Genomic DNA, 25,841 nt, shown 5'->3' with positions numbered 1-25,841 from the left:
ATGATGAAATTGGAAGTTAAAGGGAAGATTAAATATTTGCGATGTAGCTGTAAAAATTTCCTGTTGAAATTGCCCTAATCCTTTTATCTACCTTGCCTTTCCCGATAGTGTGGAAAAATATTGTAAGGCATTTGCCAGATGAAAAATAAGGAAGGAGATTAATCTTATACATACAAATTATGTTGAAGGATTCTGTTGATAATTGCAAGCCACTTGAACATTGCTTTTGTAGTTTATATCAAAAACTCCTTGACAGATTTATCACTGCTGTAAGGCTTACTTAATTGCACATTTTTTTCCCTCTTTTTTTCTTCTAGTTGGAACTAAATTGTTGTGTCTTCTTATCAATCTAGTCCTGGTGGAGCAGAATGTCCAATCGATTCCGCAAGCTGAAGCTGACTCAGACATTGCGCCATGGATTTCCTTCCAATCAGTTTGTGCCTTTTCCCGATGAGCCTGAACCATCATTAAGTTCCACCATAAAAGCAGTTTCACAGAGTGATACAGACACCCCTGGAAACTTTGATGCTGCTACAGCCTGGATCACAAATAACAAAGCTAGTGGTAAAGCCAGAGTTACCTTGTGGGAAGTGAGCTCTTGTGGGATAGTCAAGATGATACTATTTCTAATTTATTGATTTAGTTTTTATTTAGCTTAATATAACTGAAAAGACACTTAATGTATTTGTAGTATATAGGAAGAGAGATGTCTGTACTCCTGACTGTTGATCATGCTGAATGCTGAGTGCAGCATCATTTAAGCAGGAAAATGTTAATATAACCATGTTACTGTTCTGTAGCAAGCACCATTAAATTGGACAGTAGAGACAGGTCACTCAAAAGTTGTTAATATCTTTGGTAAACTAATTTATGTAATGAAAACCAATTTATTTAAACAAAGAAATAACTATGAGAAGATTGGAAAAGCCCAAATCATAAAGCACATCTACTGAAATTGTACAGCTCTCCATGCAAAACCCCCACAGTTTGGGAAGTGAAATAAGACTATTGGCTTAATTTTAATTCAGGTACGTGGCAGTGTTACTGGAAATTTTGGTTCTGTGTGCTTACTGAGCATAAAGCTGTTGAATGTTTGAAAACAATAAGCTATCCTCGAGAACAAAAGTAGAAGCATGTAAATAACAAAACATTTATATATTTTTCAGGTGTAAACACTGCAAAAGGAGGAAAGGATGATGAATTATTGACAACCATGGTATGTCACAGTGTTCTAGGTGTGTTCAGTCCAATTCAGAACCTCATGCAGCTCCTGGTTGTTTTTTTTTTTATTTTTTTTTACCTCCTATCCAAGTCACCATTAGAAAGAGGGCTATCATGTTGATAGTCACTAGACAGGAACTGACAGGCTGTGATACATCAGTAGTTCTTACACTAGGATGTACTACAACTAGTATGGTATGGAAGCTGTTGACAAGTACTGACTTTTTTCAAGAGTTACCCACATCTTTGTATGATCAGCAATGAATTAGTAAAATAGACGGAACAGCTGATTAGTTGCTGACAAACGGTATGCTGTAAGGAAAATATGGATGGAACATGGTACAATGTGAAAGTGAGAAGTTACTAGTAGAGGCAACCATGAAATATTCAGTTTAGGATGTTTATTTGTATTATTCTATTTCTTCTTTTGTTAATGCTGTAGCTTTAAATTCCCCTACAGCTTACTCCCTGGAGATGTCATTAAATTTGGCTGGTTATCCTTCATGTTCTTTTTTAAGGAGACTGAGTAGCTTTTGATGTGACTGATTGACAGAACTCCAGGGAGCCAAATCAGTTGTGTTGGTTTTCTCTTTCTGGAGAACACATACATCAGGAACAGGCAGTTATTCACTGTTTCCAAGTGTCCTGTCCAGGAATACAGAGAGGACTATCTTGTTATTTTTTTGGAAATTATTTGATTTGGAAATTAATTGTTAACATTGCTGTTAAAATCAGTTTGAAGCAAGATTCAGCCCAGTGAAGGAAGAGGTGGTTTCTGCCACTTAATGAACTATATTCATTGTATTAAATGAATGAGCATACTGATGGGTGCCAGAATGTCCATTGGATTCTCTCTGTTGTTGTGTCGTACATCTTTACAAATACTACTTTTGTGTCTCATTTCCATTTTATTTTGTTTAAAAATGCATTTGTCTCCACCTTTTTATTTAACTTAAAATTTTGACACTACATCATCAGCTTCCAGTAATCTTTCTTAAGAAGAGGCTCTTTTCTTTTTCCCTTTCTTTGTTTCTCTCTCTCTCAGTTGAGAAGTAGTGCTCCATTTACCAGGCTGCCTAGCGATAAACTGAAAGCAGTGATACCGCCTTTCTTACCGCCCTCAAGTTTTGAGCTTTGGAATTCTGACCGAACACGACTCGGCAAAGATGGCAAAGCTGAACAGATGAGAACTGCCTGGCCACAGAGAGCAATCAAGCACGATTTTAACAGCAGTGGGAACTCTGATATAGTAAGCAAACAAAATGTGTACGAATATACTGTTATGTCCTAGCCATGGTGACTGGTGAGCCACACTGTGTTTCTGATTAGAAATTACTTTAAACCCACTGTCTCAGTAACGGCTTGTCCTTTTAAGCTCTGCTGTTTAGGAAGAATAGACATCCCTGTGGAAGGAATATAAATGCAACAAAAGTTTTGTATGAAATGAAACGATTTGTTTGCTGTTAACCAGAATAAAATCAAGCCCTAAGGAATTTGCTGCCAACTGCTAAAGTGGCTGCTGGTTCCACCTACGTATCTTAGTTGCCAAAGTAGGTACAGTAATTGGAGTGTGGTCGAAATTGCTCTGTTTTGGAAGAAGACTGGGGGAAGAAGAAAAGAATGAAAGTCTCTTAATTTTTAGGAACTGGGTAGGGAGGGAAGAAATATCAGTGAGACATAAATATACAGGCATAACATTCTGAAAGGTTAGTAATGGATAAAATTGTAGCAATTAGTGATCAAGTGGGCTTGAAGGCATATGGCCTTAAAGTGCAAGTACTGTAAAAAGGCAAAAAGCCTGAATAAATGCTGTTTTTAATAGAAGGAGCTTGCCTGATTCCACAATGTTTTTCGTGAAAACACAAACCAAAAGGAAAATAGCTCGTTTATCTTGAGACAGGAGGCAAAACAACCCTGACAACCTTTGCTTTTGTAGTTAGTAGGAGAAGAAGGAGAAGTCCTTACTCGCCTGGCTTTAGACTCTAATAGCCAAGTGTAGAGAAGAGTTTATTTTACTAGTCCAGAACTGTATTTCATGTCAGTTCTAGAAATGGGACAATGAAGACATTTTAGGGTGAATGTTCTTCTGCCTTCCTTTTTTAAGTGAAAGTTAGCTTAATACCAGTAGAGGTGATTTAGGTGGAATAAGGTGGAGTATTAAAAGAGAAGTGATAGATCACAGGAAGGTAAATGTTCCTCATTCTAAAAGAGTTGATTGTAATAACATAAGTGGATAATTGGCACACGTATGTAAAGTGAGGCGAAGGGGAAGTAGGGGAGGACTACCCATTGATCCTTCTGTGGGGAAAGAAGGGCTTTGCTAAGGTAATAGGGAGAAGGAGAGAAACCTAGTAAGTCAGATTTGGAAGAAGTGATTTGAGCAACAGAATAAGAAACATGAAAAAGCTGAGCTGCAAGAGCCATATGTCAGATTGTTCACAGTGGCCAGTGGTGTAAAAGCAAAAGAATTAAAGGAGGTTGTGGATGTGGCTGAGGATTTGGCTAGCATATAGCTAGATCATTAATGCCTCAGTTAACAAGTCAATAAAATGGTGCAGGTAGATGTTTAGATTGAAGGGGATATGAAAATGCACCTGGAGGAGAGAAAGTTCTTGTCACTTGTTGCATCTTAGTAAGAAACAGGGATGTGATGGATGAGAAGTAGATGGTAGCTGTTTTGTAAGATGGGAGACACAAAACCAGGATTCTGCAGGGAAGTTTCACATGATAATTTCTACTCCCTCCCGCCCCTGCTCATAATATCATGTATATCATACCTTAGGTGCATTGTATATGCTCATTTTGTGTTGGACAAAGTTTAAGGAGAATTAATGCCTTTATTGTATTACTTCTTTTGTTGAATATACATATTCAATGTATATATATTTATATAAATATATATTCAATATATTTCTATATGTAAAATAAGATATTTTTTTTTCTGATATCCCTTTTGTTCAGTGGAAGTTTCAGAACTTATGATAAATAAAACAGTAGTGGAAGCTTATCTTTGTTTTGTTTAAGCAAGAAGAATTAATATTATTTTTCTTTTTGTTTTCCAGACGTCTGTTAGCAAAGGTACTAGACCAGTCAAATTACCAACATTTGCAAGAAGACCTGCATCTCCTTCAAATTCCAACAGCTTCAACCATTCACCCCATTCTTCTGGTGGGTCCAATAACATTGCGGGAATTAACAGGCATGGAGGAGAACTGCATAATAGATCAGGTACCATGCTGCTTTTATTTTTAATCAGAAAGTAATTTGTATCTGGTTCAGCTAAAAAAATTAGTGTTTGTGATGATGGTAGAAGATATTAAACCTTTTCTGAGGGCTTCTGCTGTAGAAGCAAAACTTTCATAAATTTTATTGGAACAGGAACTGGACTTTGGCCACCCACATAAGGAAATAAAAACGTCACATCTGTTACAGAAATCTCATAGGTTAGCCCCTGTCTCAGAAAAAACATGTTGATTTTATTTGAGTCCACCCACAGTGGATCAGGTGGATGCTTGTTCATTGCAACATATATTTCATAGAGCTGGCTCTTACCCAAGTTACTTGCTTTTTGTTTAAAGTAAAAATTCAGTTTCAATTAAAAACAAAGCTGCAAGTGTTGTATCTGGCAACTGTAAAGACAATATGATGAAGCACCTTATGAAACCTATATCCAAGATTATGAAAGTCAGCTCTGTGTGTATATAGAGAAGGGTGGCTTCTCTTCTCCTGCAGTTGATTTTTGTTCCCTTCCTGAAAGCTGCTGCACAAGTCTGAACTTTACAATTCTCTCTTACTTTATCCAGATAGTTTTTAAAAGAAAGTGAGTGGTAGAGAGAGGCAAATTGAGAATTAACAAATATTTTAAAATGATGGTTTCCTTGACTCTGTTTTTATTTTATTTTTTTTCTTAGGTGGCAGTGCAGATAATGTTTTGTCTCAGATAGCAGCCCAAAGAAGAAAAGCAGCAGGCTTACCTGAGCAGAAGCCCAGCCAACAACATAGTCCAGTCCAGTCAACTCCTTCATCCACTCTGTCTGATTTGCAATGTGCTCAAATTGTTGGCAATGGACATGTTGTAAAGGTACAGAGAAATACAAATTTTTGTAATTCCAAATTGGCTAATTTGAATAGGTTATGTCTCAGTCATGGAGGGTTGATAAATATAACTGCCTGACATCCCACAGTGTAAATGAATGAACACCTGTTACAGTAGTGGAAACTTTTCAGCTCCAAACCCCTTACTTATAATTAAAAGTCTACAAAAGATCAGACCTAATAGTAAAACATGATTTTGCTTTATTATTACTTAAATTCTATTTTAAAAACAGTAAATGTAATACTTGATGTTAGGATAGATCTGCACTGTTATTTTGGTTTCTCATTATTTCTTTCTATGGCCCTGATTGATTCCAGTGTTTTATGTTAGCAATTCCTGGGCTTTACTCTGAAGTGCCATAGCTAGTTTCCCTTCAGAGGTACAACCTGAGTGCAGAATATGAGAAAATTTGTACCAGGATCTGCTGACCACAACAATATGCCCGTATAGAGTCTGCTCCACAAGGGTTTTAAACAGTATGAACATTAAGCTGTCATCACTAAAGTCAGGTTTTGCTCCTGAGTGCAGGCCGTGTTATCTGCACTGACTTACCTATCAATTTCCTGGAATAGCTTTACCCTCATGACCTGCCCATTTTTGTGCATGTACTTTGAAGCTAACAACTGCTTTGTACAAACTTTTTAAGGATTAAGATTTTAAATCTTCAAAATCTGCAGAGACAGAAGTTAGAAAGCAGCATCATAACAGAACGTGGGATACACTGTTGTGAAATGTATGGGTTTATTCGTACAGGGAAACATTACACTTCAGAGAACAAGAGAAAGCAAGCACATAATTTGGGGTTTTAGTTCTAATGTCTGGTATTCTGAAAACTTTAGAATACACGACCAAGAGCAAAATTTCTCAACTTTTTGCTTGCGTAATCTCCAAACAGCTCATTTTGCTTTGTTTTATTTTCTTTGCATCTTTTAATGAGATTATTCTTGAAGTTTTGCCCAAAGAAACAAAAATGGCCAGAGTATAAAATTATTACATTTTCTATCTTGTTCTGTGATGTCTTATATGGCAACAGTAAGCAATATGTGTATTTAATCAGTAAATATCAATGATAAATGAAGTTACAAAGTTGTTCAGTGATTTAATTGCAATTTCTGGAGGACAAAAGTCAGAAGAAAAGTGGTCAACTACCAATGCCAAAACAGTTTTCAGGAATAGTCACTTTGTCAATCAGTCCTGATTCTGAAGGGACTATTGGTTGCTTTTCAAAGATGAGATTGGGAGCTAAAATTTATATCTCTGCTGGAGTCCCAAAAGCTATGGACTCATACTGATTCTTTGGCACATGATAATCTTTTCTCCTTTTCTATCCCACATAACTGGTCCTGGGGTTATAAATGATCTGTCTCTTTCTTTCCTGTAGATGAAGCCATTTTATTATCCTGTTCCCTCATTAAAGTTTTCTCTACTGAACAGCTACCAAATGTTTTTTCTTTCAGAGGTGGTCCGACTAATATATTTCTAATTAAAGTCTCAGCAGTTCCTCTCAGCTTGTTTTTATCTTGGAAATAATTTCAGATGAGCTGCTTGTGTGCCCCCCAAAAAATCTTATTTTTCTCCAGTTATATTAGCCTCTTAGGAGAGAATACCTGTGCCTGTAAGCTTTGGGCTGCAGATCTTGGGGCCTGTTGTTACAACAATGCTACCACTAAGTTGTTTAAGTTATTCCCACTCACAGTGAAAGACATTAGGAGATAAAGAAGTAGAGAGGTGCAATGCCCTGCAGATCATCTTCTGGGAAGGCAGTTCATCATACTGTTGAAAAGATTTAAAAAAAAAAAAAAAAAAAAAATCACGCCAGTATGTTGGAAAGGCAGTAGCCCTTTCATTGCTCTTTGCTTAGATGTCTAGGTGAATTTCAGTCTATCCACCAATAAGAAAACATGTAATCCATGTGGATCTCTCTATAGGTGTTCATGCATCATATGTCTGAGGTGGTCATATGTCTGAGGCAGTTTTTGGGACATCAGTGTCTTTTGGGAGTACACAATCACATATGGATCCACACTGGCTGCAAAAGCTTAAACAGCCTACTTTTTTGTTGTAATCAACAGCATAAATGCTGAAAATTTAATGTCTATATCCACTGTGGAAATGCTTGTGCCCTCCCATGAGGACCATGCTGTCTAAACTTGGAAATAGCTGATGGAAAAATGCAGCAATGCTACACTGATCAGTTTTGCAGAAGTTATCTATGAGGGGTGGGATTGTACAAGCCTTAAAGAAAGGAAAAGAAAAACTGAATAACAATTTACAGGGTGATGTAATTTAAATAAATGCAGACAGTGCGCTAGAGAGGGAGGACCGTTCTGAAACACAAATGGCCAATAACAGAATACAGGGAAATTTGGGACAAAAAATTGAAATGAGTTCACGATGCTTTTTGGAGACCTCTCAAATTTGTATCGTGCTACGTTACTTCTAGTCAGTTCAATGCAGGGCTAAGGAGGTAGTACATTCTGGCATAGGATAGAGTAAAGGAAGAACGTTACCACTCAAATCAATTTTATGTTTTTAATCTGCATCTTTTTCATTAACTAGAAAAGTTCATTTATGCCATAGTACAGAAGCAAAATTGTAGAGAGGCAGGAACCGCTGTCATTCTTCCTTCTTGCTTTGTTACCCAGCTCAACTTTTTTCTTATGTTTTTCTCGTAGCAGCCTGACTGAAAAAAGGTGTTTTAAATTAAACTCTGAATTCAGGAATCCAGGAGAAAATCACCTAAGACTTCTTTTTAGGTCATATAATGCAAACATCAATATGTGTGAAGTGATACGTAGGTTGAGGAATTTGGGAGATGAGGTACATTAACTTGTTTTAGAAAAGACTGGTACACATACATATATATTCTTATTTCTCATTTTAATTCGTCTATCTTCCTGTTTTCTATGCCTCCACATGTGTTAAAAATTTGCAAAATATTTCATAAATTTAAATCATTTGACTAATGTTAGGTAATAACAAGTTTAAGGGTTGACTGGAAACTTTCATTCCAGTGCAGCAAGGACTTTAAATGCACCAGAAACTTAGTCTATGCTTGCTGCGTATTTCTGGTTAATCCAGCAGGAAGTGCTACTTTAAATTAGTGTCTGATATACTTTGAAAAGCTGTAATTGAGGCTTTATTTATCTAATTACATCTCTGAATGAAAAATACCTGTTTTCAGAGTCAAAGTATTTTCAGCTTTTATAAAAAGAATAATTGTAGTGCTTGTATATAGTATTGCTTCATAAGAAATCATTTTCTTATTCCAAAATTACAGCCTTAATAAATGTATTTTTCTTGATGAATTTGAGGAGACAGACTCTCACCTGGGATAAATCAGTATTGCTCCAATTATTTCAATGTGAATCAAGTAGAAGCTTCTAGTTGTGACTACATGCTCTGCAGAAGTGATATGCAATTTGAGTAATATTGAAGCGTCATATATAGGTAAACACTTTTTTCTTTTTTTTTTTTTTAACTGAAATGATTGTATCCTTAACTGCAGCAAAAACTGGAGATGAACAAAAGACCTCCATCTGGGACTTCATCTACGTCTAAAAGCACATCACCAACTCTCACACCTTCCCCATCACCCTCCCCGTCTCCTAAGGTTCACAATGCGGAGTCCTCTCTCTCTTCTTCTCACAGACAGGCCAAGAGCAATGGTTCCAGCAGTGGTACTATTACAGAAGATGGTGAGTTGGTCGCTGTAATTATAGGAGATTGATTCATCAAGAGCACAAAGTGTTTTTAAGCTATAACGGTGCTGGATTAGTGCACATCCGCATGAAAGTGAGAACTTTTTTCTCTCTAAAAAAAATATTTTGGTGTTTCTTACTGCGAGATTGGTATTATTGCAGTAAAAGACTATTTCTCCCCAAAGCTGTGATCCCTTCCATTTAGAGGGATATTGTTACCATCTCAAAGCTAGCATAGAGCGTGTAGGTAGGCTGCTCTTACGTGGCCTCCTTCCTTCCCTCCTTTCTGGCTTAAATCCTGTTTTTCACCCTTCGCTGAGGGTGGAAAATACACTTTCTCCACATTCAAAATATTTATTTATTTTTTTTTAATGAATACGGTGAAGCACATCACTACGGAAATACAGTTTTGATTCACAGCAAGTCATAGCTACATGCAATTAATTTTTAAGAGCTGTATTGCATTTATTTTTTTAATTTGAAAAAATAGCCGTATTTTGACTTTATTTTTAACTTTAGGTCGTAAGAAAGGATAATAATGTTACTACTTTTCCAGTAAGATTACTGCCTTTTAAGTTCAACTTTTAGGTCTAAATTACAACACTTTCTAATATAAAGTTATGTTACTGCATTGGAAACAGGATATCAACTACTTTGTTTTCTTCTGTAAGCATCTCAAAAAGAAAAGAAGTGGAAAAAATAACAACTCAGAATCTTTTAAATAAGAGATGGATGTACCTTATATCTGGTTTCTGCAAGAGGCACTTTGTACTATTTTTGGTTTTTTTGAAAGTGTCCATATTAATTTTGTTTTGTTTTCATTTATGCTAACGCTGTCTATTGACACTGTACTTCCATTTGACACTAAAGAGAGGTGATATTTGACCCGCTTTCTGTCATCTTATCATGGCTTAGCTGTAACGTGTTGTACTGATTGCTGGAGAAAATCCTTTCACGTTTTAGTTAATGCCATTTTATAATGATGGCTTGAATAACATAAGAGTTACCAGTTTAGAAATACATAAAGGGAAGAGAACTCAATGTTGGATGACAAGGAGAATTGCCCAAGCTATCAGCTGTTGTAATCTCACCTGGTGAAGCTGGGCTTTGTGACTGCACCACTAGTACCATGATACAGTGAGTTTCCTCTGTAGGAGAGGGATAGGTTGTCAAAAGCCTAAGTAGCTCTGGGTTCATCGTGCTTGTAAGCTTTCATAGTTAAGTGGCCCTTTAATTCAAGGGCTTCTCTTACTGTGCTTTGATTCAGCAGCAACAGTACAAATGCTCATAGGCCCAGCAGTAATCAGAAGAGTAGGTACAGAAGGCCTGCAACATTAACTTTTCTTTTTCTTTCAAGTAAACTTAAATGAATTAGAAAATTGATTTGCATTGAATATTACTGTGAAGGAATAGTACACAGCAGGGTTCAGAGGTGTGCATGGTTTCTTTTTAGGCAACCACGTGGTGGACCATCAACAGCTTGTTCCTATTCTGAGAACCAGTGATGTAGAAAATCATGAAAGACGAAACCATGTGAGAGTAAAAGGAGGCTCTGAAAACTTGGAGAAAGGTAATCTTACCCTGCTACTACAGAGTAGTACAAAAGAGGTGCTAAATAGGATTAATGTGGCAGGAGGAGTAAGAGCTCCGAGAACCTTTGCTTTCTCCAGGGATGTAGGTAAGGAGAGAAGATACGAGTAGAGCAAAAGAAGGACTTAGTGAAAAAGCAAAGGAGAAATCATGTATTAGTTTTGCATTACAACATGCAAGAGTTGTAAAACTGAGAGGTTTCAGGTTTTGTTTAAACTTAAAGTATAATACCGGAACTGGAAGAGGGAAAGAGGAAAAGACAACATGAAAGGCCTACAGCTGAAAGCATTGTTTCTGTGTGTGAGAAGTGTTAGATGTTATAGTTGTTTCTGACAGCAAGGCTCTGAGCTCACAAGACCTTGAAAGTTTCTTCCCATATCACAACCTATCATTTAAGGACACCCATGTCATGAAAAATAACTAACAACCTAAAAGAAAAAAAAGGTTAATAATATATCTAAGGGCTTCTAATGAAACTTCTATTTTCTTTCTGTAATATGATATTTTTCATCAAACTGCATGGAGATGTTCGCGTGCTATGTTTTTTAAAGCCGGTTGGTTACCTTTTCCCATGGATTAACCTCAGTTAGGGTACTAAAGCTTTTAGCTTGAAACCATGCCAACCTTCACAAATCATGTTAAGCATACCAAATTAGTTGGCTTTGAGGTAAAAAACCCAAAACCCTAGCAGAAAATAAGACTCAACTAGATTTTTTCACTTCAGTTTTCTGTGGGCTTTTCTATGTAAAGAAGGAGGCTTCCAGAATGGTGCACAGAAAAGTGTGTCCATCTCAAGATCCTTGATGTCTTCTGAGAAGCTTAGAGAGTGAGGTTCTATTTCATGTTTCTACTGATGATGAAAAAAAAGTGATCGTCAAAAGAAAAAGTGAAATAAAACCAAAATATATTTGGGAATGAAATGGTGATGTATTTACAATGAAAGTGAGTTTATATAGGGAATATTAAATATAGTTTGGTTGTGTACTGTAATCATTCATGTTCTTCGTTTTGACTTTGAATCCTTAGTTTAACTGACCACTTCGGTATTTCCGGGGGAAAAAAAAAAATAGTTACTTGTGACAGCAAAGCAATAAAAATAAACAGAATCTGTAGTTGAGAGAGGTAGTGTGTAATTGAGAGGTAATGGCAGGTTATTCTAAAACTGAACTTATGCTTTTTAACTGGCTAATCATATTTTAAATGTGTGGGAAGAGTCACTATCAGGTCCTCCAACTTTTAATTTCCGTAGACTTTGAGAAGAAACCCAATATCCAATGCCCTTAGTCTTGGAAGGTAAGCTTATGAAACTTAAATTCTGCCCAGATTTCATCTTAGCTGAACTTCATCTGTCTGTGTTCAAGATGCCTGGATGTCAGGCACTTAAGGAGAAGGGGTTCAGATATACCCTTGTTGTAGCAGTGGTTTGAATCAGCAACTGAGTGGTTGCTTGCTCTACACTTTGTCTTCCTGGATCGTGACATGGAAATATGCCATTCAGTTCATTGCCTGCTTGAGGAGTTTTGCTGTCTAACCTGCATGATCTGGGTCAGCCATCTGGGGCCAAGCACCTGTGGTGTAGGCATTGAAGTGCCTAAGTTGTACTTAGTGGTTTGGTTTTTTTAAGATCCTTTTAATGAGGAAGAAAGGGCAATACAACAGAAGGACCTTATCCTAGCAAGGTAAGATAGAATTACGGTGTACAGAAGTAGGTGAGAACCCAATAATCCAATGTTTTAATTTCTGATGCAGAGTAAATGCGGTTGGTTTTTTGTTATCATATATCACTGTGTGGAATATATGTTTTAATATACATTTTCAGCTATTAACAGTGCAGAGATTGCTAAAATATTTCCTGATCCAAGGGGGTTTTTTTGTTTTTCTTTTCTATTATTACAGATGAGCTGACTGGCATCCTTAAAAAATTGTCACTTGAGAAATATCAGCCTATTTTTGAGGAACAAGAGGTATGTCTTTTTCTAAAACAGTAAAACACAAATTTTTTAAAAAAAGTAGGGTGCAACACACATTGCATCAGAATTGTGATCCAGAATCTCAAATTTGAAGTTTTAGAACCATTTCTGGTTGCAGAGAGACCTTGAAACACGGACCAGGCAGTATTCGTGGCATTCTCCAGGGTACTGCAAATATCAGTGCTTTTTACATTGAACCTACAATTTTGATACAGATAGGTGCTTCAGACTTTTTTTTTTTTCCCCCTCTCTGTTTTTACACTCTGCTTTTTCTATATACATCTATATCCAATGTGACTGAACAGCTTATAGGACATACTGTATCATCCCTGGAATCACAGCTGGAACCTCATTTGCAGATGGAGAGCAGCAGAGTGTGAGTCACCGAGATGGCTGCTTTCTTTTCTTTATCTGCTATGAATAAGCAACAGGAGAATTAAATTGGGGAACCTAAGCATCATTGTAGATGAGGCCTGTGACAATGACTTGCCTGAAGGATGCAATGAAAGGAAACATTGCTGAAAATAAGTAAATATAATTCATTACAATGTTTAAGACAGTATCAGATGTGAACAATAATTGTGCATTTGTTTGGCCAAAGGTAGAGGGTAGTGAATGGACATAAAATAAATCGATATTGCTGCAGAGTTCAGCATGACAAACACAGATTATTTAACTCCATCACAATACACTGGGCTTATCATTGTTCCCCTACATGATAGGGAAGGGAGGATTTTGTAGAAATGAATATGCTCTGTGTGTGAAGGTTATATCAGTATGAGAATTTTTAGATGTTTGTTTTTACCACAGCCTTATAGATGTGATGATGTAATAAAAACTGATACATGAACAAACCCTAGGTTTTCTTCAGGAGGCATTGGAAAAGTACACACAATATTCTTAAATTCCAAAAATACTTCGGTGGGGGGAGGGAGAAGAAAAGAAAAGAGAGAAATCTTAGGCTTATTCAACTAGCTACTACTCTAAGTAGAGGAATTTTTGTGGAGAGTATATATTTTTGTATTGATAGAGCTTGTCTGAAAAAAAAGAAAAATCCATTATATTTTAAATATACTATCATAATTAATTGAATTATTAACAGCAGTTTTAAAACCTGACAACAGAGTGGTAAAGCAGGTGCCATTCAGTGCTGGTAATTCATTAAAAATTTTGTGTGTGTGTACAATATTTACAGTAAGTTTATACAATTGAAAAAAAAAACAAACAAACCCCAAATACTTTTAACCTGTAATAGTGAATCTTTGCCTAGGTAAATTTGTCTTGTCTTTTTTTTCTTCCCCACCCACCCCCCCACCCCCCACCCCCATATGCAGGTGGATATGGAAGCCTTCCTTACACTTACTGATGGTGATCTGAAAGAGCTGGGTATTAAAACCGATGGATCAAGGCAGCAAATTTTGGCAGCTATTTCTGAACTGAATGCAGGAAAGGTATATTATGAAGTACTGTACTTAGTAAATTAATTCAAGGTTTGCTTATATTGTTAATTCAGCATATATTTCAAAACTCAGTTGAGGATGTTACTTAGAAAAGCCGAAAGAATGTTTTTTCCAAACAAAGTATTTAATGTATTTAATTAGTGAAAAATACCTTCCTTTGTGGTACTCCCTATTCTCTTTCATTAACTCTTTCCTAGTTCAGTGACTGTACAGTTCTTTTACAGAGTATTGGAAATTATATCAGAACCTACTGGTAACATAAACTTTGGTGATATTGCAGTTACTGAATATTGATTTCAGCGATGCTAAAAGGAATCATCTGGCCACTATAATCCAGCTAGAGAACATAATGTAAAAGGAAGGGTCTGCTTTGTTTTGCCTAGCAGTTTTTGATATCTCTGTGATTAGGTAAATAGCACTTCTCTCATTCCTTATACTTTTATTGCCTTTTAATTTTATATTGATATAGACAAATTTGCTAAGGATGACATGCAGTAAGCAATGTTCTTCTCAAAGGGATTATGGACTGGAGCATTTCTTTAATTAGGCCAGCTGACACTTCGCAGCTCCTTTTTTAGTTTTGAGGTCCATTCTCTCTCTGATACTGGAAACTTGGATAAACAAAACATAAAGATAATTTCCCCAAGTTAGGATCAACAGCAGCAAGTGAAGAGGCTAAAAATTAGGGGAGATGGATGATGCTCCATGCTGTAAAGTTATGAAGAAAATCATGAAAATGTTTCTATTGTTATCTGGTAGTTTCAGGAAAAGATTACTACAAGGTTTTCTGTGTACCTGGGAGGTAAGGATTTGTTATTATTCCTAATAGTACACTGTGACTCTCTGGGCATAGACACACATATTTACACATTTTTTGGTGAACTCTTACTATAAAATTCATTTTTTAAATGGAAATTTAAGAAAACCTTATTTTATTTTATTGTGCTTTTACAGGGACGAGAGAGACAGATTTTACAAGAAACTATACACAACTTCCACTCTTCGTTTGAGAGTAGTGTTAGCAACACACGACCTCCAGGTCATTCCCAGTGTAAGTAGCACCTGAAATTAATTGAAAAATGTATGGATACTTTCAATTAATACTGGATAGAGGACAGAATGTGTCAAACAAGCCACTTAACTGCTTTCTGGGTTAATGATTGATGCGTGTCTGTGTCTTTTGCTGAGACTGTAGAGATTTCAAGGTAAAAAGGTAGTGATACCTGTAAGATTTTTATCACACTTCGATACTATGTGAAATAAGCATAAGACTTTTGTTATGTGTTACTAAACACAGAAAATTGATGTTATACTGTGTATAGTGTGTATGTATACATATAACAGCAGTGGGAGGTGTGTTTCTGTATGACATGTAATTTAGTTTTGCATATGCTTTATAGGAGACAATTTTCTTTAGTGTGATCAAGTTGATTAAATATATTCAAGGTTTACAACTTAGTATACTGGCTGAGATAGGTATGTTAATTATATATTTATGTATGTATGCATTTAGTTATTTTGTATAGGTAATATTTTTATACGATTGTCTATAGTCGGGGTTTTTGGAATACATCTTTTCCTACCACCAGTGTTAACGGCTAGCCATTGCTGGAGGAACTGCCTTTTAAAATGTTCTATCTATAATCAAAATGTACAGAAAGGTGTTGCTGACCTGTAACAAATGAATATATTTACTACAGTCACCCCTAGATCCAAAAGTTGCAAATCTCTGTCCTGACAGCTACCTGAGCCAAAGGCAGATATGCATCTGTTACTCAAGGTTAAGGAATGGGGCAAAACCTATTAATACGTGTATTTGTGGATGCATGTTTTAGGAGGAACACGAAAGCCATTGAATGGCCTTGAGAAATTCACCACGTTAAAGTGCCTCTTACTCTCCTTCAGTTGCTGGTTTTGCTGCTTGCATCCACTCGTAAAATCATTTCATTTGTTTAGTGGTTATGTTAAATAATGTTTCAGGTATTGTATGCTTTAGGAGGCCTTAATAATGAGCAAGTCCCAGTTGTTCCAATCTCAGTCAGCTGAATATCATTAGATATGTGAAAACAGGTGCTAACTGTAGTCCTACTGCTGCCTTGGGGAAGACTTGGTGTTGCTGGGGTAGTTAGTATGGGCTACTTTCTGTATTCTATATAGTCTTCTTGGCTGAAAACCACTATCAGGTGTCACTGTGTGCATTGTGCAGCTTACTTCCCATTCTCAGAGTAGGCAGCGCAGCATGTGTGGGAACTTCTGGATGTCTCTTGATAACATCACAGGCTTGAAAAGCCTCTTCTGTAGGTGCTACTAGGGGAGCAGAAACTGCTCTTTGGGATTTGATAACATGGTGCAATGAACTGGAATTACTCAAGACCTGAAGAAGCGTACAAATGTAATGTGTCTCCAAGCAACTTGCTGAGCCTAACCACTGAGCTTAAAAGTGTCTTGAAGACAGCAAAAGACGGTAATGGTGGCACAGTTAGGGAGAACATCCTTTTGTAAGGATGGAGGCAACAGTTGCTCCTGCTGACCAGTTGACGAGGTGCTGCAAGGAGGCTGCCATCAGATCCAGCTTTTGGGGTTTTGTGTGTGAGAGCTCCATGAAATAGATTTGCCTGTGAAACAGGAACAGAAGCACTAACAGAGAAGGAAGAGGAAGAGAACATGTAGATAAAAGAAGTTTCTGCACCAGGTAAGCTGCTTTTTATTGTAAAAAGTAGCAGTGGGACCCCATGCAGTCTCTGGAACTTGACGTACTTTCCAGGAATGTGTAATATTTTAGAGCATAAGAGCAGCTCTACCAAGTCAGATCCAAGGTCCATACAGTTGTGTTCAGCTTTTTCATCTGGTCTCATTTGACGTTGGTGTGAAGAGCTGCTTGCTTCCATTTGCTGTGAACTTGCCATGTCCTGACTTCTTTTGCTTCATCCTACTGGATCAGAAGATAGAGTGGACAATTGTTCCCTTTTCACTGCCTCCACGCCACTGATGATTTTACAGATACCTGTGATACTCTTCCTCAGTCATGTTTTTTTCCAGACGGAGGACTTATAAGCTGCTTAATCATTCCCTATACCATAGTTTTTCTGATCTCTTTTCCTTTTCTACTATATCCTTTCAGACTTGGACATACCAGCCTAGCATACAGTTTTCAAGATGTAGGCATACCATGGACTTACACGACAGAGTGATGTTTGGTTTTTAGTTGTGTTCTCTATTTTCAGTTCTCTTGTCCTTTCCTAGTTATTTCTAGTACTCTTCTTTTTTGGCTATAACTGAAGACCGAATTGGTATTAATTGGAACTACCTCTTATAACCCAGCTTGTCTACTGAGTTCAAGCTCAGAGCCTATCATTTTATATAACCACTCATATATCACTTTTTCCATATGCCTTCCTTCATAATACTTCATGTTTATCTTCATCAAATTTTTTCTGCCCTCTTACTGTTTGGGCACTGATGTCTCATGAAGTCCTTTTGCCAGTCTTCTGTTTGCCTTTCTTTTTATTTACATGGATAACTTAGGAGAGTTTGTCACTTCACTCTATATGCCCTTTCAAAATCATATATTGAATATCCTGAGCCTTCATGCAGATCCCTATGAAATGCTAGTGGTGAATCTTTGCTATGGAAAAAATCACTGTTTACTCCCACCTTCTGTCCTCTGCCTTCCTAACTGATTATTTATCCACACAAGAAATTTTCTTCTCACCCTGTGGGTTCCTTATTGTCTTAAGAGCCAGACTTCAACCTTGTGAAATGCCTTGTAAAAATCCAGGCATCAAGTGGACTTCTTTTATGTACAAGACTGTTGGCACCTTCAAGGAATTCCAGTAGGCTGGTGAGGCAAGGCTTTGCAAATCCCTTTTTGATTGTTTTTCACAAAATTTCAGAGTCTTTGTTATAGTTTATGCTAATCTGCCTGTTGCTACTGGCCATCTCACTGGTCTGTGTTTCTCTGGATCTCCTCTTGAACCATAAAAAAAATTAGCATCGTTTTTATTACTTCCCACTTATGTGTCAGTTTAACTAAGAACCTGTGCTTTGTACTCAGCAGTTCAGTTGCTTAATCCTTGTGGTCCTCTAGAACATCTGGCTTAGCAATTTGTTATTATTTGCTTTGTGTATTTTTTTCATAACCTTTTTTACCAATACTATAGGTTAAGATACCTTGGACTCCCACATAAAGAAGGCTTCTGAAATGGGAACCTTCCCAAGCTTTTCCATGGTGAATACATTTAGTTTTTCTGATGTGAACTTACTTCTCTAGCTTGTTAGAGTCTAATCACTGATTGGCATCATGGCATCTGTAACTGGCTGCCTCCTGTGATGTGTCTGAAAAGTAATATGTGGAACTTTTATGCTTTTTGCATGGTCCACAACCACTGGTTTCTCTACAGCTCTTCCTAGGAGCCTGTCTGGACACCATTAGCAAGAAAGCCACTTCATGATTTGACCTTTTAGAAAGCTAGATGTAGCTCACAGGATGATAAAAACATCCTGCTCTTCCAGATGTGTCAGTATCACTGTTTCCTGTGACTGTGATTGATCTGTCACTGTGATTTCCTCAATATTTTGAGTGATTTGAGTAATTTTAGAAGCTTGGTACCTAAAATGGAGCGGCTGCCAGTGTAGCTCTGCTTTTATGAAGTTTCCAGCCTGTAGGTGTGTAAAGATGATAATGAAATACAATCTGAATATATCTGTAAGACTCAGAAATGAAAAAGCAGGGGAAAAGAAACTAAATCCTCACTTTCTGGAAATGTAGCTTGTAATTGTGGGAGGTCTGTAGGCTGCCATCACCAAGCCTCTGAATGTCTACAGCTTCTACACCCTCTCCATCCACAGCTCCAGTGCTCACTTAGCTTCAGTTCCCCCCAAAGATGCCCTAATGCACACTGCCCAGGCTCAGTCTCTCTCCTGCTGCCACTGGGTCAGGAGCTATTGCTGCTTCTCAAACCTGGCATGAGATGGCAGGCAACAGAAATAGAAAAGCATCTAGATGAGTCTTTCGAATGGAAAAGAGAACTGCAGTGATTAGCTACATTTACACTTTCAAGGAATGCACTAGAAGGAAAACAACGAGAGGCAGAAAAAGTAAAAGCAAGACCATCAGAAGTAGAGGACTGATGTTATTACTAATTTCACACAACAGGCCTGTTTAGGGAAGATACTACTGTTTCTCCTTGATGTTTTTTTGGCAGTTCAAAATCAATTGCTGGCTTGCTGTATCCTCGGCTAGCTTCTGGCTGAGCACCTCCTGCTGAGGTTATTGCTTCTGAACTCACTGTGATACTCACTACAAGAACTCGTAGAAAAGTTGTTGAGTATTTATTGGGTTTTGTCAGATGAGCTATTTCAATTATAGTAAAGCTCACTGTTGGGAGAAAGATTCCTTTGTATGTCAGTTGCTGTCATCCCTGGGGCTACAAGTGAGATGATTCCACTTTGCGGAAAACAACAGGCTTTGACATACATTTGTTTTCTGTCAGAAGGGTACTGAGACCACTTCTTCCCCACCCCACACCAGTGATACTAGGTTAGGCTGTGGGAGCTCCATATTCCAGTCCTTGCCTGAACTGCATAAGGCAGATGACTGCCCTAACTGTAGTATAAATAATTCAGTGGTTACTGGACCCGTAAGCCATTAGGTTTGGGGGCATCCATAGTTCTTGTCCCTGTTCTGAAGAGGCAAACAGTACTTGCATGGAGAGTGTTGCCTCTGTCTCTTTTTTTTAATGGAAATGAACTGGTGACCTCCAGAAAATTCTGCCAAAATTAATTCATTCCTGGAGTGAATGTTAACAGGGGTTTTTGACACTTTGCTAGTTTTCAAGGGAAAAAATTATGGCTCAGAAAATTGCGAATGCATGCCAATCACCCTGTCCTTGGTAAGAGAAACTACTAGGAAGATACTGCTTCTTTATAGCCCAGCGAACTGTGTCAAACACAGAATTAGCTTGCTGCTTCACCATTTAAATTTAGAGCAGATGACCAGCCCATGGAGGCATGAGGCAAGATGACTGCTCTGAGGAGCAAAATGCTCCTCCTTTGTCTGGACTCCAATGAAACAGCAAGTGGCAGCATGAAGTCCAGATTTCTGAGGAAACTGGATTTAAGAAATTGTATCACCCCAGGAAATGTTTATGCTTGTAGTTTGAGGTGACCTTTTTGCTTACATGATTCTGGTAAAAAAGAAAGTCAGACTTTTTGAATGCCTAATTGCCAGGACTAATTGTTTAGGGTTGGGTTCTTTGCAGGGAGGGTGGGTGGGTGGGTGTCAAGATTCTTGCAGTCATCAAGTGGATAATTAAGGAGTTGAACAGATCTGACATTGGTGTGCAGTTTAATTGAAAGTGACACCAAATGAGAGAGCTGCATCTCAACACAGACTTGCCAAATCAGAAACGCAAAGCTGAAAATGTTGATGTGGATTCTGTGGAATTCTGTGGGGAAAAAAAAGGAGCAAGCCAACTGGAATTCATTCTTTCAGAAGAGTAGAAATAAATAAAATCCCATATGCTAGATAATACATATGTAAAGAAGTGTACATTTTAGATCTGTGATAAAAAATAGAAGCAGTTCATGGAGTTCCCTTGGCCAGGTCTGGGGTTTGTAACAGAATTTGCCATTTCTACAAAAATGACATGAAGAAAGCAAGAGAGCATCCAAGGTTTATAGTCTGAAGGATGCAATCTTCTTTTTCTCCTAGGGCATTTCTTAACCTTATTATGAAAAAAAAAATTAACAGAGATTTGTTGGAGGTAAAGCTAACTGCCAGTTAGCTTAGTTTAACTTCTAATATCAAGTTTATTAAAATGCTCGAAAGAAAAAGATGAGCCTCATCACTTGGTATAGATATCCAGCTGCTCTCCCCCACCTAAACATAACACTTCTCTTATAAAAGGTGAGAAGAAAAAGAACACTCCAACATATAGCAGGGGCACTGAACAAAGGGAGGATTTAGATATCAAAAGGATAAACTGAGTATTCTCCAGATACAAGTTAAATGAAGAGTAACTATGCCTATGATGAAAAAAGATTATGATGCCATTCAATATATAATTATTTGCAGAAATTCTGGTCTTCCAGTTTCTCTTTACATATGATAGTATGTTGCATATTGATACATACTTACACATATGTATCTGCAGATATATATATAGGTATTTTAAAAGATGTGACAGAATAAAGTGGAAGAGAGTGGGGAGTTGTTCGTGTATTTATTATTTTCCACTTTTGGATTCAGAGTAAAAAATATCAAATGGAAATTATCCAGAAGAGGTGTTAGAGAGATTGTAGAGTAAGAAGTAAAAATAGGAACAAAACCAATATAGACTTGCAAATAAAAATCATACAGAATTCAGGTAGTCACTTGCTGGAAAGGTACACTTTGAGAAAAGAGAGATACTGCAAAGGTTTGTGGCAGTGGATGACATTTTCACATGTGACTTTGACTTTTCATACCTTCTCCATATAGGAGAGGGCTTAAAATGAGTAAAACTAGTTACAGGGTCAAATTGTTGGAGTCTGGTATAACAATGATACTGCGAGATGTGGGCCTGTTTCTAGTAGTTGTGGAATTAGTCTGTCTTCTTTAAAGCTGTGAGTCTTGCTGATTGCAGTTTTCACTTTTTTTCTTTTTTTTTTTTTTGTTTTACAGCACCTGGCTGCTCTGTAAAACCACAAGAAGCTGTTTCTCCTAAAAGGTAGCTACTGGAAAAAAAAGATTTTTTTTTTTTTTTTTTTCTTATGGTGAAGTTTGGCATCTGGCTGAGTGAATCCAAGTATACAAATGAAAATTTGAAAAGTTAGTCCTAACTACGCCTGTATAGGACTTTCTCCAATAATGTGCTAAAAATTTGAATCCCACAAAGAATCAAGAAAATAATAAAGAGATTGCTTTTATAGTTCAGCCTAAGTGTTGACTTGTTCAAGGCATCAGTGGTCTGGATTTGAGAAGAACAAAGTCAGAAGAGCTGAAGAATGAGTGACCATATAAGAAGAATCATATTTTCATTCTACTCTTGCCCATGGATGAAGAACCCATAGGAGGCTTACATGAGCACAGTCAAGAACACAAAAGCATGGAAGAAGGCATGAAAAACACCATGAATTATGAGAGTTTCTACATGGAGAAATACATAACCTGACTATGCCTCTCTTAACTGGATACAGATAAAAAGAGTCCAAATTGAAAATGTAATGGTTTCATGAGAAGGAATATAAAGGAAAAGTAATGCTGCATTCTTCATTAACCAAAATACACTTTATCTATTCAATATTAAGAGGTTAGAACAGCAGTAAAAGTAAATATGAAATACTTATTTGTAAAAATAGCACTTTATTTAAGGAAATGCATAATCTGTCACCAATATTTAAACAGAAATAGTGTTAAAATATTTTATATTGCCGATTGGTTGTTTTGAGAATAAAACCATTTAACTGATACTGGCTGGGTTTTTTTGAACAGTAACACTAGCAAATCCTTAAACCACATTTTTATAACTTGATTTGTGTAAGAATTTTGAAAAGACTAGTTATAGTAATTATGAGTGGAAATAATTTTCTGCTTAGTAAATACGAATTTTTGTTGAGCAATTAAAATACAAGTCAGCAGAAGCCTCTGACACTGTATATCTTTCTGAAGACTCACATAACTTTACCACTGGCTAAATTCAGTGCATCCGGGAGTACTAATGTAGGTAAAGTCAAGAATGGAGCACCAATGCAGAGGAGTGATCTCAAGTAATTACTTTTGTACAGAACTAAAGACTTTACATTTTTCCACCCTCCTCACTGTACTGGTTTTAGTGGAGTTTAGCAAAAACAGGAGTAGAAGTGGGTGTAGTGATAGACATAACAGCACCAGTGAAAGCCATGATACCCCTGCTGTGCCTCTGGTTGTGTGAGCTGGTTCTGTGACGGCTTCATGGGTTTGGCCATCTGAGATACTGCTCCAAGTTGCTGATGGCAAACAGCAGGGCAGCTGAGCGGCACCAGGTTATGCAGCTGTGCTATATCAGAGCTGACTTTGAACACAGGTAGCTAAATCCCTAGGAGGAAGAGGAGAGGTTACAGGGGTGTATTGCAGAAAAAAGACGGTTATGAGCTGTTAAGGGTGATCAGAGCCTGTTAGTACCCCGAGGTCCTTGGTGGTCATGTTGTTAACATTTTGGGTGTTAATAGTATAGCCATGTGCAAAATAATTTTTATTCCATTTTTCTTTTTCAGTGCATGTATGTCAACAAACTTATAACACTATCAACATTCAGCATGGGATTTTATGTTTCTGACGTGTCTTATGCCCAAGAAAATCACTCCTTATGCAGAATTGTGCTTCAGGATTAATTTCAGCTTTAGGGTGAAAATACGTAATTTCTGCTTTCACAGTTTTTCAGAGCTGTCACTAAAGATGACATGGCAGGACAGATCTACAGAAATGTTGGGTGCAAACCATATAGTATTAAGCTAATGGCCTTGTCCTTTCCTGAAGAAACATGCGGACAGTTTTGGTTAAAATACTTTGAAATGCAGCAGAGAAATAATTGCAGCTTCTTATTAAGACTAGGAAACAGTTGCTGCGTCTGGGCCAAAAACATGCGGTGGCACCTTGGAGCCCCTATCAGTGTAACTGGGAATAAATGATTGGTAATGAGCTGAAACATCTCAACTACTATCAAGTGCCTCTGGACCCTATGGCAGCACAATTTCCCCATAGTTTTATGCTTTTCACACAACAGGTGGCAATCCAAACATCCAGTACATGCTGCAGAGTCACCTCAAGCCTGCTAATAGGGAAACCTCAGGGTGACAAGGCTTCAGGTGTTCCTGCCAAGAGCTTGCAGGCCTTATTCTTTGGAAGGAGAAGTACTCGCCTATAATAAATTGAGGGTGTGGGTGGTGGTTTTTTTTTTTAGGTCCTTTTCATTAAGACATTGAGCAATAGCTCAGTGTGAAAAACACTTTGCACGGTTGAGAGATGTACTCTTTCTACAGTCTAGGAGGGTTCAAATTCATACGTACCACTGCCCAGAAGACTGTGGGAACCTCAAGGCTATATGGCGAGGTGGGAGCACACTTCATTCCTCGGGCTGAATCTGTCTCACTGCAGAAAATAAGATTCACGGAGTGTGGCCCGTAAGACACTGGTCTAGGATGGGGAAGAGTTAGGCTTTAGTTCCTCTAGTTGATAAATTTGTTTACCAATTCCTAAGCTCCAGAGTGACTGAGGATAAATAACGTTATAAATTTGGAAATGTTACCCAAAGTGTATTGAAGAACGAGCAGCAGGGATTTAAACAGAACACACCACTGTCAAAGGAGACCAACCAGAGTGTGAGTGTAGGCTCTTTGTGTTTACACAACAGGCAGAAAGGGTTCCTCCAGCTGTCCTATCACCAAGTCCCACTAGCTAAAGAGTTAGCTTTATTAACACAGGAACAAAAAGACACAGTTTTAGAGTTGGGAACCTTTTGTATCTTCTGCTGCACTTACTTCTTAAAGGTGGTGTGTTCCTTTGCCTGAATTATCTGCCATTGTAAGTGGAGAAACAAAATGAGTTGCTTCATGGCTCTGAGAGGAGCTAAGTTTGAGGCTGACACCTATATTTATGTTTCTCTGTGTAAGTGCTGACATGAGTAGCTGTATAAACTCTACTGTAGGCAGCGGAGGTCTGGTCAGTACAGTCACTGGGGCCTCAAAAGGCAGTATCTGACCAGCCTAGACCAGAAGCTTGATTCAGTTGTCCAGACATCCACTGGCACTTGCATGCCCTAAAGCATCCGAAGCACCCATAAGGGGTGCCAGACATGACTTAAGTGAAGGTTATGATCGGTTTGTTTGTTGCAAACAGTCACTTGGACAAAGAGACCATTCAGAGATGGAGACATCATTTCATTGACCTGTCCTGATGCATCACAGACATTCAAAGGTAAAAAGCTGTTTCCCATTTGCTGTTCACTTTCTGTGTCCTTTTTAGGTTAAATGAAAATTGTTAGCAGAGTTTGCTTACCTCATAATGAAAAGTGATACCTTCTAGGTTTTGCCAAAGAAGTAAACGCTACAAGAAACAGTTCTTGTTCTGATTCAGTCTAGAATTATGGACTTGGCTAATCTGTAGTTGTTAACCCTAAGATGTCTTATTTTGCTGAGGAGTACTGTTAGTTTACAAAGCACTTTTATAAGGTTCTTTGAATTTCATTTTCTTTTTTTCTGCACTTTGAGCATTAATCAAGATCAGATTTTAAATAAAGATACTTCGTTATCTGGAAATTATTCAAGCAGTCATCTGTAGTATTTCTCGTGCTTCAGCAAATACCTCAGAAGCCAAGTAGCTTCTCAAGGGAAGAACTTTGGTTTCCAGAGTGAAGGGGAACATAAAAGTTCACGCAAACAGATTTCTTTAATACCAAGATCACCTTAGTTTAGAATTGCTTGGCTGGTCTGACCTGACACTAATAGCCTCAAACTTGCCACTTCTAGATTTTATTTTATTTCACAGCCCTCTTGGCAGTACAAGGATACATTTAGTGGGAACAGGCTTTGTCCATTAAACCCGAAACTTCTTATGCTATATTTAAAGCTCATTTGGAATACTTAATTTCCAGTCTCTCAGAAGTTTGTATTATTGAAATAAACTGTTAATGCAATGTCTTCCTTAAAGTGTCACAGCAAAGAATTGTTTCAAAGCAATTTTTGCCACTTGTCGTTCACAGCATTCCAGTCTTCATTAAAACTTAACAGAGTTAACATGCAGTCATAAAACCAAAAGCAAATAGATTTTTGAAGTATGATTGTCATA

General features: G+C 37.5%; 1 protein-coding gene across 3 annotated transcripts in view; it reads left to right on the top strand.

Annotated features, from left to right (window-relative positions):
* Window positions 1–25,313, top strand: part of ANKS6 (ankyrin repeat and sterile alpha motif domain containing 6) — a 48,739-nt gene extending 23,426 nt beyond the window's left edge. Inside the window, exons 7-18 of one of the 3 annotated variants that reach the window (XR_011323911.1) lie at window positions 354–564; window positions 1,167–1,216; window positions 2,267–2,470; window positions 4,284–4,449; window positions 5,133–5,302; window positions 8,826–9,015; window positions 10,472–10,588; window positions 12,505–12,572; window positions 13,913–14,029; window positions 14,993–15,089; window positions 18,199–18,266; window positions 21,702–25,313. Coding sequence is in view for 1 of the 3 variants with exons in the window: in XM_069778771.1 (XP_069634872.1) it covers window positions 354–564; window positions 1,167–1,216; window positions 2,267–2,470; window positions 4,284–4,449; window positions 5,133–5,302; window positions 8,826–9,015; window positions 10,472–10,588; window positions 12,505–12,572; window positions 13,913–14,029; window positions 14,993–15,089; window positions 21,702–21,751 (1,440 nt within the window). In the remaining 2 variants the exon portion in view is untranslated. Of the gene's footprint in view, window positions 1–353; window positions 565–1,166; window positions 1,217–2,266; window positions 2,471–4,283; window positions 4,450–5,132; window positions 5,303–8,825; window positions 9,016–10,471; window positions 10,589–12,504; window positions 12,573–13,912; window positions 14,030–14,992; window positions 15,090–18,198; window positions 18,267–21,701 lie in introns of those variants that run through there. The other 2 variants (XM_069778771.1, XR_011323912.1) reach the window with 2 other exon arrangements.
* Window positions 25,314–25,841: the final 528 nt, after the last annotated feature.

The sequence above is a fragment of the Haliaeetus albicilla genome, chromosome 3, assembly GCF_947461875.1.
Source record: "Haliaeetus albicilla chromosome 3, bHalAlb1.1, whole genome shotgun sequence".
Lineage (NCBI taxonomy): Eukaryota > Metazoa > Chordata > Aves > Accipitriformes > Accipitridae > Haliaeetus > Haliaeetus albicilla.
The sequence above is the reverse complement of the archived record's forward strand: the minus strand, read 5'-3'. Positions and strand labels throughout refer to the sequence as shown.